General features: G+C 34.9%; 2 protein-coding genes across 3 annotated transcripts in view; both read left to right on the top strand.

The window, feature by feature from the left end:
- Positions 1-11126, top strand: part of LOC126970242 (transcription factor IIIB 90 kDa subunit) — an 83064-nt gene extending 71938 nt beyond the window's left edge. For both annotated transcript variants that reach the window (XM_050816054.1, XM_050816053.1), the window contains 3 exons: positions 1579-1819; positions 3168-3379; positions 4539-11126. In XM_050816054.1, the coding sequence (XP_050672011.1) occupies positions 1579-1819; positions 3168-3379; positions 4539-4660 (575 nt within the window). In that variant the 3' untranslated portion in view covers positions 4661-11126. The remainder of the gene's footprint in view (positions 1-1578; positions 1820-3167; positions 3380-4538) is intronic.
- A 4278-nt stretch (positions 11127-15404) lies between these two features.
- LOC126970249 (protein pellino) overlaps positions 15405-19445 on the top strand; it is a 100517-nt gene continuing 96476 nt past the window's right edge. The window contains exon 1 of the mRNA XM_050816068.1: positions 15405-15819. Coding sequence (XP_050672025.1) covers positions 15806-15819 — 14 coding nt within the window. The 5' untranslated portion in view covers positions 15405-15805. The remainder of the gene's footprint in view (positions 15820-19445) is intronic.

Genomic DNA, 19445 nt, shown 5'->3' with positions numbered 1-19445 from the left:
TCCGTCAGGGAGTCCGGCTTGTCTCGTCCCTTATTTTCATTTAAAAAAAAACTTTATTACCTCATAAACATCAAAACTTTTAATTACATGTATTTAGCAACCATAAAAAATTTTAAAGTCTAAAAAAATGTGATGTTTGAATTATTTAAAGAAAACGACAAACATATCAATTTTGCAGCCTAGGCTTTCCCGCTTGTTAGATTTTTTTATTGAGTAATGACTTATATATTACAAAGAATCCAAAATATACGAAAATACCTGCATTTTGAGCATAATATTCATAGTGATGTAACCGCTTAGTGCGCAGGTCTCAGTTTATAAATCTCCTAAGCTGAGATCTAAAGAGCGTACTAAGACTTTGTTTAGACTTTACTTACGCAATTTTAATTACGACTAGAGAATATTTAGAGCTAAGACAGCTTCGCCTTATATCACACTCGGCTAAGTTTTACTCAAGTAAAGTCTGAGCAACGTCTAAGTACGCTCTATATTCCAAGAGGAAATGTAAAGCGAAACTTGGCTCCTGGTTAAAAACACTAGATTATGAAGATACAGAGAAACTTGTGGATGTGTAAAATATTATATATCACTCCCTCACACACCTAAGAAAACCACACACAGCACAAATGTAACAAATTTCACAATCAGTATATACATATCTATAACACTCACCCAAAACTAAACACATAATATAATAATAATAATGTATATATTTCAAATCACATATCCTGTACTATTTTTTTAATATCTTGTCATCAATTACCGTACTCTGTTTACTATTTAGGTCTTTGTGCATGGAACATCATTCCTTATTGTATTCGGAGAAGGTCGTTGTTAGCTGCGCTGCAGTTTATACTTTTGCAGCAATCATCGTTTTTTCCTTGTTTATATTATCTTTGTTAAATTGTTCAAAATAAAAGTTTTATTATTTATTATTATTATAGATCTTAGCCTTACAGTTCTTGAACTTAATATACAAATAATATGTCCTACGATCAATAGCGCTGCTTGAGGTGACCGATTCATCACCGCATATTCTTCTTTTGTTGGTAGAAAAAAAAGTTGAACGTTAAATCTTAATCTTTTATTTCTGATGATAGGTTCATCCGGCCACCACGAGCTGCTTTTTTTATGATTTATCGACCTTTAAGTAAACCCATTTGCAAAATAACGGGCACCCAAAACTTTTCTGTTCATTGAAATCTTATACAACAGAGGTTTTACATATTATATGCATTCAACTAATTAGAAACAATTGTCTATGTATTATAAAGTACCGGCAATAGGTAAAATAAAATGTTCCAAATTTGAAATTTTCTACGCTATTTCAAAATTATTCTATTCGCTCTGTTTGTTCGCAGTTTGACTTAATTACTAAACGAACAGGGTTTTATAAAAGTAATCGAATAAATCGTTTTTTCTCCATCGAACGATTCGATGTCTTTTCGCAAAGGAGTTCATATTAAAGTGCATTAAGTTACGAAATTACGAATTGATATTGTTTGATTCGTTCGCTTGGAGATGTTTAAATCGCTTATTAAGAAAGGTTTTAGGGTATCAGTACATTTTTATTTTCAGTAAAAGACGAACTTCGCGCAAGAGATCGTGACGAAGGAAAGGACAAGAAAAAAAAGGTTCGTGGAGCTTACAGGAAGAAGGTGAACTGTAACGCGGCGACCGCGGGAGAGGCCCTCGGGAAGATGTTAGCGGAGAAGAAGATCAGCGCCAAGATCAACTACGATATACTGAAGAGTTTAGATGAACCGGGGACTTCGGTGCCAGTTGACGTTAAATCTAAGATCGAGGATATTGCTGCGACGTAAGTTCAAGTTTGCTTGTAGTGGTACCATTTGGTTGGATAGAGTTGTGAAAAACATGGAACATGTCTCATGTAATTACAATTAATTACAAATATGTGTTGTCTAGTGGTTACGACACGAGCAGGACCTTCAGCTGATGGTGATTTTTACGCCCTGCCCCATTACAAAGCAGTGCCGCTCGGGATTATTGAAAAACCCAAATATTCTGAGCGGCATAAGATGTTAAGTCTCATTTGCCCAGTAATTTCACTAGCTACGGCGCCCTTCAGATCGAAACACAGTAATGTTTACACATTACTGCTTTATGGCAGAAATAGGCACCGGTGTGGTACACATAATCTAGCCGGCTTCCTGTGCAAAGGAGCCTCCCACTGGTACACCTGATTTATTTACTTGCTTATTTATACCCTGACTTTACAATAATATATTTTAGCTGGTTTGAGGATTTTAAACTTTTAAACGGCTTTTAATTTCAAAATAGAATAAACTACACAATAGCATACACACAGAAGGTTTGACAGAATTGCGATAGGTAGATAAGCCGAAACACACATATACATATAAAACTTATTGACTACTATGATAAGAAGATTAGATATAACTGCACAAGGTCCCATCATCTGGATGTGTGGCGGTCCTCCACTGTGCGCTTTTCAAGCAGCTTTCTTCCATGTACTAAAAAGCTGTGGAATGAGCTTCCTTGTGCGGTGTTTCCGGGACGATACGAAATGGGTACCTTCAAAAGTAGCGCGTACACCTTCCTTAAATCTTATCTTATGATCGTTTGTCCTCCTTTTTCCATAAAAAATATATGTCTTTCGTCGATCACTGTGGCAGACATACTTATTATGCCTTTCAATACACGTTAACCAATAGCCGATAGTAACTAATGTTTCCTTGCATTAATCGCTATAGCAAAATTGTGTGCGCTATGTTTGTTTGTACGTTGACATTATATTTATTTTGTATGAAAATAAATCTTCATAAAGTTGTAGTAATATAAGATATTAATATTGTATACAATAATAGATAATATAATTTAAGTCAATTAAGTTTTATGTTGTAATAATATCTTTAAATTAAATTATTATGATTAAATTTATTTGTACACTTTTTTTTTCACTACAATATTCTCATCCAAATGTTGTGATTGTTGTCTCGCCAAATTCTGGCACGTGACTCAGTCTCGACTCAACATCTGCTGAGGATGCCTCGTGTAGAGCCGAAAGACGTGTCGAATTGATTAAAGACAAAACTTAGCGGGATTCACACTCAATTAAAATCACAACATTTGGATGATTATCGATTTCCGCAAAATAACGCGTAATTGAATAAATATATTTTCAGACCAATAATAAGCACGCCGACGGAAGCAGTATCGTATTCGCCGGCACCAAAGAAACGAAAGAAGAAAGAAACGGCAAACCTAAACATTGTTACAACCGACCCTGTTCCTCCATCTCCGAGTCAAGCCCGAACAACCCCTGTTACACCAGCCACCCCCAGCCAAGAACCCGCAACCCCTAACCCACCAGCTACGCCATCACAAAAAGATGCAGGTAATTATTGTATTACTTTGACTAAAATTATTTGAGAAATTATCATCGATAAATAATTGCCAGCAGTCTTCCCGAACTGGTACGACTTGGGGCTTTCTGATCAAATCAAATCAAAATCACTTTTGTCGTATAGGTCTAGGAAGTGAAACTTATGAGTATGAAAAGTTTTCACACACTCTTACAAAAATTATCTAGCCCCAAACTCGGCATAGCCTGTACTATGGGTACGTACAACGATATATTTAATACAATATACTTACTTACCATACATAAATACATATAAACATCCATCACTCGGAAACATACATATTCATCATATAAATGTCTGCACCTTCTGGGATTCGAACCCGGGACCTCTAGCTCAGTAGGCAGGTTCACTAACCATTGGGCTGTAGGGATAGAAATTTATCGTATTTACCGCCACTTCGGAAAAAATGAGCTTAAATGAGAAGAAGTGGTAAGAAATCAATTGCCAATCAACATTTACAGTTTCATCTATTTACAAATCATTTCAATTATAATATATTATGTAAAGTGATGCACCAAAAATACTCAAACGTCAAATTCTCAACGCCTTACACGAGTAAGTCAAAAAAAAGTAAATGTAAATTGATACGTAAACCAAGACCAGTGGGGGGCTACTTTGCACAGGATGCCGGCTAAGCGTAATGTGTAAACATGTGTGTAATGTGTACTGTGTTTCGGTCTAAAGGGCGCCGTAGCTAGTGAAATTACGGGGTAATTGACACTTAACATCTGATGTATCAAGGTGACGAGTGCAATTGTAGTGTCGCTCAGAATTGGGTTTTTCGAGAATCCTGAGCGGCACTGCATTGTAATGGGCAGGGCGTATCAATTACCAACAGCTGAACGTCCTGCTCGTCTCGTCCCTGATTATCACAAAAAAAGAGTCATTGAGTACAGTAGATGCATAGAAGAAACAGTGTTTAACACACTTTTTATATTTGAACACTTGTATTATATGTATAGTTGTTAATAATTAATATTTTTTCTTACGTGTCTCAAATAGTAATATATAGTTTTCATATGTTTAAGTATTATATTGTTTGCTATACTTGTCGTAATAAAATACAATACTAGAATCACTGATTTTGTGAGCGTACCGCTTCAGTGTACGATTTATTTCTAATGTTGGCAGAACTGGAAGAAGACGAGGATGATCTGGATGCGGACGTGACGGAAGCAGAGAACGAGTTCTCGCTGGCGGCCATGTTGCAGAACGAGCAGGAAGACGATTACTACGGCTACGAGGAATATTAACATTGACTGTGGACGCCATTTTGAATCATGGACGTGACGTCACATAGTCTGTTTACTATTGTAAAGATAGGAAAAGAAATCTGTTCCTTTAAACGGATTTGTATATATTATGGTATTTAATAAGTGGACAAGTGCGTAATGCTAATCCGGGTTAGTTTTTTTTTTGGGACAAGACGAGCAGGACGTTCATCTGATGGTAATCGATACACCCTACCCATTTTAATGCAGTGTCGCTCAGGATTCTTGAAAAACCCAAAAAATCCTAGCGGCACAACAATAATTGCGCTCGTCACCTTGGGACATAAGATTTTAAGTCTGATTTGCCCAGTAATTTCACTAGCTACGGCGTCCTTCAGGCCGAAACACAGTAATGCTTACACATTACTGCTTCACGGCAGAAATAGGCGCCGATGTGGTTAGTTAGTTTGAAAATAATATTTCGCAGGATTAGCAAAATCTTGATCATGTTTCCTTTTCTATGGCTTATTCAGTCGTTGAGACTAGTCTTCAACTAGGAAGCTCTTTTACAACGTAATTTCCCAGATATTTCAAGAGAATATGGCTGGCGGTAATTTTTCTGTTTCAATTATGAAAATTCATATACTTTGTTAAGTTTTTAAAGTGATAACACTCACTTCTAGGATTAATACACAAATAAAATTTAAAAAACAAGATTTTATGAACAATGCGGGACTCGAACCCACGACCTCTGGCGTTCCGTGCCGGTGCTCTAACCAACTGAGCCAACCGTTCGAGTAACTTATCGTTATACAATCGTGTATGTTTTGTTGAACTCTCAGGTTGTGGCTTGGAACGGCGGAGGTCGTGGGTTCGAGTGCCGCATCGTTCATAATTTTTTTTTTTCTTATTTTATTTGTTCATATACTTACTTTGGCCAGGATAACAGACTTTTTACAAATCGCATATACTTACTGATAAAGAAGGAAAACCCAAATGATTCTTAATATGATTCAAAGTGTTAGATAGTTCTTTATTTTTTTAGTAAAATCTCTCAACAATCAAAGTACCTATTGAAAAAGTAGGCGTTGTTTTGCGGATATCCATAACTATAAAAATGTTTTGAGTTTTCTTGAGTGTTAATTCCACCAATGTTCGTCTTCAAACAATACGACAGGTGTTTCGCTTCTTCACGAGGCGTCCTCAGGAGATATTGACTTGCCAAGCTCTGGCACGAGACTGACCAGGAAAACTCAAAACATTTGGATAAAAGTACCTATTAGTAGAGAAACGCAACACCCACCTATGAATAGGTATATAAGTATTGACAACATGGGTGCCACGAACTAAGTGATATGGCTATCCCTATTAATATTATAAATATAAGTTTTTTTGTTACTCTTTCACGCCTAAACCACTGAAACGATTTTGATGAAATTTAGTACCGACATAGACAAGAGCTTCGGAAAGGACATAGGCTACCTTTAATCCCGAATAAAAGGCTTGGCGGGGTTGAAATAGGGGGTGGAAATTTCTATGACAGATGTATGTCATTATTGAAGATAACATCATGAAACTTTTAAATATTTGTTCTAGTTTATAGAATTTAGACCTGTGTGGGATGAAAAAGGGGGATGTAAGTTCTATAGTTGGTAGTTAACAAAAACGTATTCACTACAGCAGTATTCAATAAAAAATGCTGCCCAAACCAAAACCTAGTATAATATAAAATAATATATTGCTTTACTTTAGTGAATCTTGCTTTTCTATATCTACTAGCTGCTGCGAGCAATGCCGTCCGCTTGGACGCTGTAAAGCGGCAAAAATACTACGCCTGTATCTACCATAATATATAGCTTACAATATGTTGTCCCTACCTCTCCTTAACAATTCATGCAAAATTTGAATTGTAATCTATTGAATAGTTTTTGCGTTTTGCTCGGACAAACAGACCAAATTTATAATTATTATCTTATTGGATCTTGTTTGTACAATACACAGCAGTATTGTTTAGTAGTGTAGGTATAGTACTTAGTACATTATAAAACAAAGTGTGTCAGTCGGATTTTCATGCGGTATATTCTAAAAGACCGCGCGATTCACAGCAATATGTATCAACACTCCGAAATATTGAAATATACTATTTTGTATAACACTATGTTAAAAAAAACCTGTACGATATTTACACATATATGAAGTTGAATGCGGAGACACTACTAAAAATAAAATCAAAAATCAAAACCCCTTAGATTAAATGCTACAATAAAAAGAACATTTCATATTAAATATTTCAAAAATCTTCAGAACTCCTGACTTATATATCCTACCAGTAAACTAAGGTATTTCCCATTGCCCTGGCCTCAGTCCAATTGCGTATAGCAACTGTGCGGCACGGCAGGTCAAACGAATATAGCGGCCGATGGTTATTATTAATACAAAACTTTCGTTTTTGCCGTCGCCCGCGCGCCCTCGCAGGGTACATAAATGAAATAAATGTGTGGGCGGGGAAAAGTGTCTAAACGTTTATAATTGAGTACGTTAATATTTTTTTAACTTTTTTTTAATGTGCAGGAAATAATCCTGAAAATCAATATTTATTTGTTCTCACTACTTAATATACGCCTACCAATATACGCCTCAAGATAGAGACTCATAGATAGAGATTTTTTTAAACAAAAATTTTTAACATCCTGTATAATTCAAGCATTTAACGTTCATTGACACAGTGCTGCTACGACATATCTTATAATAAGTTTCGCATTTAATATTGTATTTGTTTTAAATTACATATCACTCTATTTTCATAGTAGGTATGTACGTTAGTTCGTCTTGGCCGTTACAGTGATAGAAATTATCGTAAGAACACGTGAGAACAAAGTCTATGGTTATGTGTGACTATGGTGAAATCGCATCTGGTTTGAATGGTAATGAGAATTAGAATAAAATATAAATTTGTCTCTCCAACTCTGCCACTGAGCCAACCGTTCAAGTGACGTAACACAAGTTGTTTATCGTCACTTTTTGTTCACTTAATTGTTATACTCTCTTTGATCTCGAATGAATTTTGAATTATTTGAACAAGCCAAGCGCCACAGAGGTTCAAAGCAGTGAATTTTCTTTAACAATAATTGTTTTTTCGAAATTATGTTTACTTGAATATCAATTGTATTAGTAATAGTCGTGAACCCTTTATTTATATATGTATCGAAATTGAAAACGAAATTATTAACAACTTTGCAGCTTTTAGATGATTTTATTTATTTAAATGATAAGAATTCATAATAGAGTTGGAAGTTTCAACGAAACGGCACATTGCTTATAAGTAACCGGGCAAACACCAAAATACATGTATGTAACTGTGTTTCTATAGTACTTAAAGTATTTTATAAAAATACTTATTTAAGCGGGTGGTACAGGCATTAGTCTCTGAGGAAAATTAGCGAGGCGAGTGTAAGAAAACCTTTCGATGGCTTTCGACCGCCGTTTTTCTTTATGTTAATACTGTTAGTGAATTAATTAATTAGAAAATAAAAAAGTCACCCTCTAGAATAATTATTAGAGAGCGTACTATATGCCGTAAGTGGTATATTAAAGTTATATAGTACATTGTGATACAAGGTTTGAAAGCAAGCCCATACGTAGGTATTAGACGTTTTTCAATGCAGTTTAGACTTTAATTTTTTATAATTGTAGGTTATTATTTTTAATCGATACTTATAAGTACTTAATATAATATTTTTAAAGAGGTGATAACAATAAAATGAGTTTTTTATATGACCATAAGAGACGCGACGAACAGGATGAAGCTAATTGATACGCCCTACCCATTACAATGCAGTGCCACTCAGCATTCTTGAAAACCCAAAAAATTCTGAGCGGTACTACAAATGCGCTCGTCTGCTTAAGACATAAAATGTTAAGTCTCAGTTGCCTACTAATTTCACTAGCTACGGCGCCCTTCAGACCGAAACACAATAATGCTTACACACTACTGCTTCACGGCATAAATAGGCGCCGCTGTGGTACACATAATCTAGCCGGCATCCTGTGCAAAGGAGCCTCCCAGTGGTACCTAAGGCGTGGCGCTATAATGGTGACATTAAATGAACACAAAAAATAATTTTAAAATTTTAAAGTAAATAATTGAAATTTTCAAACAATCAAATTACATATTCATTAAACAAAATTTTAATCAACTTTACGTGGTCGCACAATACGGCACGAAGTTGGTGTCCATGCCTAGCACGCGGCTACCAGGTTGTTCCAAAATGTTATTATGGAAAATTTATTAATTTAGGTGAATTTTGTATTTGATTTCTTAATATTTTTATGATAACGGCTAAGTAGTTCTATCCGTGTGTTTATTTAATGTCGTCATTGTAACGCCACGCTGTCTATGATCTATAGACAACTCGCGTCCATACAAATTTATTTATTTATTTGACACACTGTTACGCAAATTATCATTTTTTTATGGAATAGGAGGACAAACGAGCGTACGGGTCACCTGGTGTTAAGTGATCACCGCCGCCCACACTCTCTTGCAACACCAGAGGAATCACATGAGCGTTGCCGGCCTTTAAGGAAGGTGTACGCGCTTTTCTTGAAGGCCCAAACTAGGCATAGCCTGTACTATAGGTACAAGACAACGGTATATTTAATGCAATATACTTACTTAAACATACATAAATACAAATAAACATCCATTACTCGGAAACAAACATTCATATTCATCATATAAATGATTGCACCTACCGGGGTTCGAACCCGGGACGTCTATCTAGCTCAGTGGGCAGGGTCACTAAGCACTGGGCTGTAGGAGTCGTCAAATACAAATAGTACTGGAGATAGAAAGTTCGCAGCATTTCTATGATTCTCGCGTTTAAATTCATAAAATTCCATAAACAGCCTTCGAATAATTAATTACTTGTTGAAATAAAAAAAAAAAAAAATTAAGTTTTTTTATTTTTTTTTACTTTACTTTACTGTCTGCTTTAATTCAAATATAATTATAAATACTGATCTCATTTTAATGTATTCATGACGCAAAATATATCTCTCGTGTTTCAAAACATTATATAACATTAAATATTACTTTTTTTTTGCATGTAAAGTTGTATTAAGCATTTGTGTTAACCGTGTGTATGTCAGATTTGTATCTATAAAATAGTATCTACTCCTTACAAAAATCCTTCATTAATATAATTTTATCTGCGGCTAGCTAAGTAGACAACTAATTTGTAATTGTTAACGTTTGATTATTATTTATTATTTGCGGTTAATTGATTTCTATAATACTTTGTTTAAAATAAGATCTATGTTGTAATAGCTGTAATTGAAAATAATTATTGTTTTCTTTTTAAATATTTGTGTAATTTAATTTAAAGCGCCTTCACACACAGATAAGCTTCTTAAAGTTTATGTGTTTGTTATTATGTTTAAAGCTATTAACTTCATTGTATTTTAAATAAATATTTAAATTATGTACTCTTTCATACCATGTAACAATTTGTATAGTTGAATAATTGTTAGTAAACATTTTATATGAGAGATTGTGTAGCGGTATTGTAAGTAGCTATAATTTTATTTCACTTTAAATCCCTAGACCCACTTACCTCTACAGTATATACCACTGGACTGGCGGCTGTCAAAGTTCTTTTGTGACTGTTTGATTTTCGCCATTTTGTCGCTGTTGGTCATGTAGCAAGAGTCTGCGGTGCTAAAACTTGTGATGATAACATCAGCAAACATCGATGGATGGTGGATAACTATTTACAAAAAAAATGTTTACTTTAATACGTTGATTCTTGAAGTATAAATAACACGAAAAACGAGCGAAATTAATTGAAACTGCAAAAATATTTCAAAGTATTTCTTATAATATTCCTTCGCAGTAATTTGTATTATACGTCAAATTAGTTCTCTGGACGTTCGCGAGTGGCGCTTCAAACAGGCACAAAAAATTTGCTGTCATACATATGGAACAGCCTGTCCAGTGGTATTTATACAGGGCAGTGCCTAGACCTTAGGTCTACATAAACATTTCATAATAATTATAGCACTATTATACAAATTATTTAGCCTTAAACTTGATGTAGCTCGCAAACCATGGATGCCGCACAACGATCTGTTTAATACAATACATCACATTAGCTGCTGAAATACAAGACTTATGTGTTTTTAAATACAATACAACTGTGCTGTTTGCACGCCTAGAGTGATTGCCGCCGCGCGGCTTAGCTAGGGCACCATCTAGGGCTAGCGGTAAAAGTGTTCACACCCATGATTGTTGCACCAAACATTATTTCATCATACAAATGTGGTTCTACCGCAGAAGCTCTACTTTAGTAATCGTGTCACTAAGCACTGGGCAAAGTGGTCGTTATGTAATATTCTGATGAAGATATCGTTGGAAACATTCTCCAATTAATGGAAATAGTGGCACTTTTTTGTTGTTTTTATGGGAATTTTAGGGATTGCATTATAATAAATTATGTGCACTATGAAACTCGATATATTTTTTCTTCGGTATTCGTTTGTTATTTAGGTACGAACAAAATAAATAAATATGAAGGTAACTAAATAAATTCATTGTTTTCCAATAAATTGTTGTGTTTTTATTTTCAATCATTTTATTTATTATCGAAAGTAAATCGAAATTAAACACTAAATATGCTACTTGTTGGTATATTCTACATTCTGGTGGCGACAGTGTTTAATTAATAAATTCCGATAGAGCAAAGAACCGCCAAGTAAAAAAATATAAGTACAATGAAAAATTGGGTATTTACATAATCATGTGTAATAAATATAAAAATGGGGTTAACTCGTTTGTCCTGCCGCTAAATAGGTACATATAACACTGTCTCGACGTCTAGTTGCTAAAAAATACGCAAAGGGCTGTAACAAAAACTTAAGTTAACCTAATAAGAATAAATATTGAACGGTGCACATAGGTCAAAAATAACTTAAGTATTTGATAATTATTTTTCGCTAGGGAAGACGTGTTTTGCACGAGAACAACTAACGCGTGCAACTTTTCGAAACGATTTCGTGTACTTGACATGCCTAAATACTAGTACTGATTTGCAATTGAATGCATCGGTGCAGTACCTACACAATATTGTTTTGCATTTCCTAGCTTAGGTAAGGCAGGTCTTAGATAATTTTTATCCGTTTTCAGCAAAAAATATGTCGCTGCGGTACATTGAGACAATGCGAAGTATTATAATATTCTCTGTGAGATGTGACAATACATTATGATATATTGTGTTCAGATGGTCATTAGTAATTACCACATTGATTGAAAAGAGTGGCCGTTGAATTTCTTATATTATGTTCTTCCCACGAGCTCAACTTATACGAACATATGGTAAATTAATTAATTTAAAATAAATATTTATAGTGGCGATTCAAAAGCGCTTAGTTTAAACTTAATTGAATAAAGTTTTTTTCACTTTGAATATTAACTAAATATAAAAATGAAGTGAGTAAAATTCTATAGTGGGTTATCCTAGGGGCAGGGACTTCCATCAACTTTAATGACGACTCGTAGAAGTTACATTTATGATAGTTCAACTTTTGGAGTAGGCATAATATAACTAGGTGTAAACAATATAATAAAAAAATCTGGAAGATGAAAAAATTGGCTCCTTTTTTTCCGCCCCTATAGTCTGCCCCCCTACCAAAACTCCAGCCAATATGGTAAACCACCACTGGCTGTTACCACACCGAGCCGCTTCACGTTTGTGGCAAGATCGTTCATGTGGGACAATTAAAGTTTTGTGTGAATTACATGCGGTCAATTATTGGTTTGTGCTGAAATTTTGGTGTACCAAACCAGAGATGAGAGCAATACTCCATCTGCTATATTATCATCTGCCGGTATATTAGTACGGTATATTACTATGGGGTCATGCTGCTGATATTGATATAGTATTTGCACTGCAAAAGAGAGCTGTTCGTGCTATATATCAGCTTGGTTATAGACAGTCTCTTAAAGAAAAATTTAAAGAAATAAATATTATGACTGTTTATTGTCAGTACATTTATGAAAATTTAATATATGTTCACAAAAATCGTCACCTTTTTGCTCTTAATAGTGATTTTCATTATTATAACACTAGAAATAAGGGATTGCTTGTAACTAATTCTAGTAGGCTTCATAAGATACATAATAGCTTTAAGGGGAAATGTATACACTTCTACGATAAAGTCCCAGCCACTGTTCAGGTATTATCTATAAGTAAATTTAAATGTTTTATAAAAAAAATGGCTCTGTCGTAAATCCTATTACTCCACTGCTGAATATCTAAATGATCGGACAGCCTGGGACTAGATTGTGATTATTTTATAGCGACTGTACAATATTGTATATTTTTATTGAAAAGAGCGCAAAAAAAAGAATGCTGGGAGAGTTTCTTGCGCCACTTCTTCTCTCTCAGAGCGCCATTTGTTTCCGAAGCGGTAGTAGTATCTAGTAGTATAAGAAATGACATCAAAAAGAATTCTAAAGGAATCAATTTTGAGAAAATAAATGCCTTTTATGCCTTTATGGTTTTGATATGGGATAGAAATAGCAGAATAACATTACTAAGAATAATTTAGAACTTAAAGGTCACCTTCCAACTCGTAATACCGTCACCTAATTTTGAATTTTAAAGCCAATGGGAGACGTGACGTAAGTACTAATCATGCAAAGATCATAGGAGTCTTCAATGTACCTAAATTTACATAAGTTTAATGTTATGAGATGCCTAGCATCAGTATCTACGTAAGCTTAAAGTTAAATGATTAAAACTCAGTGCTATCTTTTTTGTTACTATGTGCTATGATGTAATACAAGGTCCTTGCCCTGGCCAAAGCACAAAACTCTAAACAGTGCATTGAATGTAGTAAGGTACCTGAAATCCAAACTTGTCAAGACACGCTAGTTGAATTATAATATATCTGCGTTTCAATAAACAACTTTATTTGGTAAATGTTAAGAGTATTTTTGCTTGCATCTGTAGTTGCACTCTCAGACATATCGACAAAGAGAAAATAATCATTACCCTTCAAGCTATAATCACAGTCGTTCCATATTAGAAAAGTCGACGTTCCATATTCAAATTATATTTCCTCCTCAATACTAATTATTGTTTGTTATGGGATTTTTATGCATAACAGAGGCAAATAAAAGAAGAAGGTTGAAAAATAGAATTATAGTTCGTGTGAATAAAATCAAAGTGTATTTTAGATCGAAGTGTAAAATAATTCCATCTGTGTTTTTTTATTTACAAAACTACAAGGTGAAGAACTTTCATATCAGTAAGGGGTAAGTGTCTTACTTTATCGTAGGACGTAAGTACACTTCCGTTTTAAAACGATTGAGCATCTTTTTTGGGGAGAATTGTGTGGGCTAAGATAAAACAATATAAAGTCCTCTTGTACTGTGCCATCCATCCAGAAAAAGATGATGTTGAGAGCCCTGAATTGGCGACATTTACGAATACACTACAATGCCTCGTCGTCTGTTAAGAATCTTTATCTCCGTTTTGTGATGGATGCGAGTGATAGAGCGAGTAGCTGATCAACTTGCTGATCATCTGCGAATAGCAAAACGTTATGAATCGAGTCGAAATGCAATAAAAACAACGCAATGCATAGCGCAATATGTCAATTGAGACTTAAGAATTTCACTGGCAAATACTCCCTTTAAACAGTTTATCTGCCCTCCTTTTTTGCGATAAAAACAAGTTTATGAGTAGCGCCTGAAAGTGACAATGCCGCACTACGCACAGGCACAGTTGACTGAAGAGTCAACTATATGAAATATGTAGTATCACCAAGCAAATAGAATAAGAAATACTGACATTTCAGATCGCTTGAACTGTAAATCAACCAATCAAAGTAATCCTAATTCGGTATGTGTTTGACATTAAGTTATTTATATTGTTTGAGAGCCGTCTTCTTTTTTCCTGATAAAGTTATACTTCTTTAGGCACATTATGGATAAATTATCAGACAGAATTTTTACGATGCAGAAATTCGACACCCTAATGTTAGTTTGTCAACTAGCACATTTGCATCATGCTTCAGCTACCAGCCTCATGTAACTCATGTCTACTGAACCACAACCAATGGAAGAGAAATAAATAAAAAAAATCATTTCTAATTTTATAAAAAATATTCAATGATAATTAAATAAACGTTATTTAACTTTTCGTTAGTATTAAAGGTTAAAACTTAGTCTCATCACTCTCACGTAGCACGAATAAGGAGGTAAAAAATATTGTAATTGCAAGGTAATGCAGAGTAAAAAGCATTATACCCTAACCTCCAATTATGAAATTTTTAAGGGCTGGGACATTGTATGGGTGTTTTTTTTTTCTGGAACGGTGCATTAGCTTGTAATAAGAGTGGTGTCATTTTAAAGCTCTATCAAGTACAATATTTTTTACCTCCTAATTCGTGCTACGGGATACTAACTCCAACCCATATTTAATACCTTCTTTATTATAATATTGTTCTTTCTACAATCGTTAAGTAGCACGACTATAAATTTTTAAGGACTTTTGTTATGTTCCGACATAGGAGTCTAACTTACTAGCATATGTGCACAGTACTTTGTTTTATTTTACGTGATCCTTTTCCATCATTTAATACTTTATTCGCTTATTTTACGATAAATTTATTTAGTCTTTAGTTTATACGTAAAGTTGAGTTGCCTATCACAGGCAGGTGGCTTTATCAAAGTGAATATATTCTCTTTGTAAAGTTGTGCAGTACTAGTTATATACAAAGGTACTCTGTGGTGCAGTGGTAGCACCGTAACATCCAAAGTCAAACATTTACAAATATATCATTGGTTTGTTTACTAGTGCCGTGAGGTGCATTTATTATTACAGTATTATTCTAGTGGCATTGAAAGCGATATTTAATTATTTCATGATAAATGCAAATAATACTAAAACCAATTTAAACAAGAAACAACAAAGACTTTGTGAAATACATGTTTATTATAGTGCAGTGCGTGTTACCCAGGGTCAGTGTAGTAATGAAGATTTGTGTTTTTATCGCTCCTTAGCGATGTGTGTATTGATTTCAGAGTGTTTATAAAATTCATGGTGTTTTCAAAATTATTAGTTTGGTGTATAAAGTTTAGTCCGAATCATAGGGTCCACAAACGAGGAGACGGATTCTATCATGGTCGTAAAACGGTACGTATTTTTTAATACAACGTGGTAGCGATTCAATGTTTTGCACTTAAGACAATTGCTTGATTTTTGTTGAGGAATCAGTTAAATATTTAATTTTCAACGACAATCAGCAATATAGGACAATGACTTGTGTTTACATCGGATCGTTTCTATAGCTAGGTATAGCTTCGTAATGGCTACGGCGATGTTTTGTTTCTCTCACAAAGCTTACAGTGTTTTTGAAACTACTTCCTAATATTGCTTACAGTTGAAAGTGTATTCTTAACGAAAATAAAGCATTACGTGTTTTAATAAATATGAAATGTAATAATAATTAAAAAATATTTTTTGTATCCATTATTATCTATTACATACGATCTTTGTTTCCATGTATGTTTACCCAGTATTTAATTGATAAATGGTCATGGATTTGTCTGATTCCTTTTTCAAAATGTGTGTGGATTTTGTGTAAGGATAATAATTTTATTGAAGGTAATGATTGAAAATTTTAAGTCAATAACACTGAACATATAGATAATAAATAATTCAAAATTATATTAGCCCGGGTTTATAATGAAATTAAGTGGGTATTTGAAAACGTTTGTATTTTTAGCCAGTTAATTGTGATTTTTACTAGCAAGGCAAATCAAAATACTCAGCCTAATCACTAATATTATTGATATGCTATTTGAATATTGTGCTGCATGCAGGTGAAAAGAAACGGATTCCTATTGGTTTTGGTGGATGTTGCATATTGACATCATATGGGATGTATAAAGGCACAGAACGCCGTCGATCTATTCATTGGGCATAGTAGAGTGTATCGTGTTCCTTTTCATGCCAGATACGTTCCTAGCACGGTCATGGTATGATACTGTGTAGCAGGCAGAGACCTTTAACCTAAAGAGGTTTATCTGTGAATAACTTACATAATGTATCAGCAGATACTATGGTATGGTAACAGTCTCCTGCTTATGCAATTAGATCCCTTAATTGGGTCCATTTTGCATGCAAGTGTCACTGGTTACTTCAACCACATGGATGAGATGATCACAAACTTCTTGGAGTGACCTCATATTACCTAGAATATTTGCCAGTCAGCCAATATTGTATGTTCTTTGTTTAATTGACAATTTGATGCATAACCAGACATCCTCTGCACTTTAGGCTGTTTGTTATGTGAATTCTTGTCCAAATATTTTGATTTATCTTGAGTGTTAATTCCGCCAATATTTGTCTTCAATCAATTCAATATGTGTTTTGCCTCTACATGAGGCATCCTTGATTAACTATACTCTCATACTAGACTCAAATGTGAAAATTTGTTTAGTGGTGTGTTCCTTTAGAGTCACTCCAGGCATTAGTGTGGGTATCTCTTTTTTTGACTGTTGACTGCCAAAAATTTGGGTTTGGAATTCTAGGTTGTTGCAAAGAGAGCATATTCATTATCATATTTGGTTGAAAGGCAGAGGCATAAGGCTACCCACTTGTGTCGATGAGCCCCTGCTTGAGAGCTCATACACTATAACTTTCCTATGGAACTATGACCCTTCTGCACTGCTAAAGATCCAGCTTGTGTTCGATCCTTGTTCCAGAGTGACTTACCGTCTAGTATAATCCCAGGTACTGGACTTCATTTGATAGGTTCATTTTGGCATTGAACAAATCTTGCACATTATCATGGGGGGGTGTTCTGAAGAGCTGTTTCACCTGATGCCCGCCTTCAAATTCCACTTTATCAAGACATGCCACAAATTAGGGTATAATCCCCACCATCTGGATGTGTCCTCCACATTGCAGCTTTCAAGGAACTTTCTTCCATTTACAACGAAGCTGTGGAATGAGCTTCCTAGTGTCGTGTTTCCAGGACGATATGACATGGTTACCTTCAAAAAAGGCTTGTACACTTTTGTAAAACTTTGTGATTCCTCTGGTCATCTAACACCATGTGACTCGTACACTCATTTGTCCTCCTTTTCTATAAACAAAAACCGGGTTGCACTCCCTCTCACCCTCAACCACCACTCACTCTTAATTTCTATTGTTTCAACTCTTTAACAAAAGAAAATCTGTAAAATAAATGCCCATTTGCAGCTTAGCCAGATGATCAACACAAATTTTGTAGGGTTGGTTGTAGCGTTTACAATCTTCAGTCTTCTAGTCATTCCGCGCCTTAACCGTGAATAGAATCCGGAAATTCGCCCTCAAGTTTGACCTCATAAATGTGTAGTTCAGTCCGGCGTTTGTCGGCCTCCCACTCAAGCATCCGCTCTCGTGCAAGCGCGGCGACACACCTGCCTTTCCTCCGGGAACACCTGCGCGGCAGATGTAGCCAAAACTTAATACCTCTAATGGTACGAACAAAAAATGGTGTCGCATTCTGAGAGCATTTTATATTGATAGCTTCGCGTTCTATTTAGTGTTGCGCTAAAGATTTTTCTTTTTTTGTAACCATATTAATGTTATTGATGTGATAACAATTGACTGCTATTTGTAAGTCTTTCACTGTCATCGAGCTGATTTTGATGAAACTTAGTATGGATACGGTCTGACCCGTAGTTATTTTTATTTTCAATATTTGTTTTGTATGGACATTTTTTCTATGAGAAGATTTAATGACGCACAGTTTGACAGTTCCGCTGTGAAACAATTTCATTATAACAACAGGGAGCATTTTTTACGAAATAATTCTTGATGTTTTGAAATATTATTGGCAAATTCCTATAAAACAGTATTTCTTTTTATTATCTACAGAACAACATCTGTCGGGTCGGCATATATATACGTATATTATAGGATAACTGGCGCTCGCAACTTTTTTGGGGTAGATTTCGGCATATTACATTTAGTTTTTTTTATGAAAATAAGAGACGAGACGAGCAGGACGTTCGGTCGATGGTAATTGATACGCCTTGCCAATTACAATGCAGTGCCTCTCAGGATTCTTGAAAAACACAAAAATTCTGAGCGACAATACAATTGTGCTTGTCACCTTGACAGATAAGATGTAAACTCTCATTTGCTCAGTAATTTCATTACCTACGGCGCCCTCTTTAACGGAAACACAATAATGCTTACACATTACTGCTTCACGGCAAAAAAAGGCACTGTTTTGGTACCCATAATCTAGCCGGCATCCTGTGCAAAGCCCACCGGTATAGGTTCAGACTTTTCTGCTTAGTCTATCCACCTGACCTTGCTAAAGGCAATTATCACTGGCAGATCCCTCATTTTGTAAGGATATCTTAGTTTATATTTATATTTTTGAAATTTATTTTAGAGTTCTTATCAGACAAAATATACTCGACAAAGTCATTCGTGAGCGGTCATTAGTCTTAATTATAAATTTAACCTCAAATACAAATGATAATGCTTCAATATTTCGATTGTGTTGCAACGTCGCGTTTCCGAAACAAGTGCCGAATGCTACACGCGTGCCCGCTGGCTGCCCGGTTCAAATGTGGGGTTAATTTAATTCATCGATTTAGTATTCGGCATCGGCGCCATTAAGGACCCCTCCAAGTGCACTAAAACTTGGGTTGTCATACCGAGTGCGTTGAACCTAGGGTTGTCAACCGTACTCTGAAATAGATTATTGTACTCTATAATGAATAAAACTAATAGAGTACCTATGCTAAAATACTCTT

The sequence above is a fragment of the Leptidea sinapis genome, chromosome 20, assembly GCF_905404315.1.
Source record: "Leptidea sinapis chromosome 20, ilLepSina1.1, whole genome shotgun sequence".
NCBI classification, from domain to species: domain Eukaryota; kingdom Metazoa; phylum Arthropoda; class Insecta; order Lepidoptera; family Pieridae; genus Leptidea; species Leptidea sinapis.
Note: the sequence above shows the minus strand (reverse complement) of the source record. Positions and strands in the feature narration are given on the sequence as shown.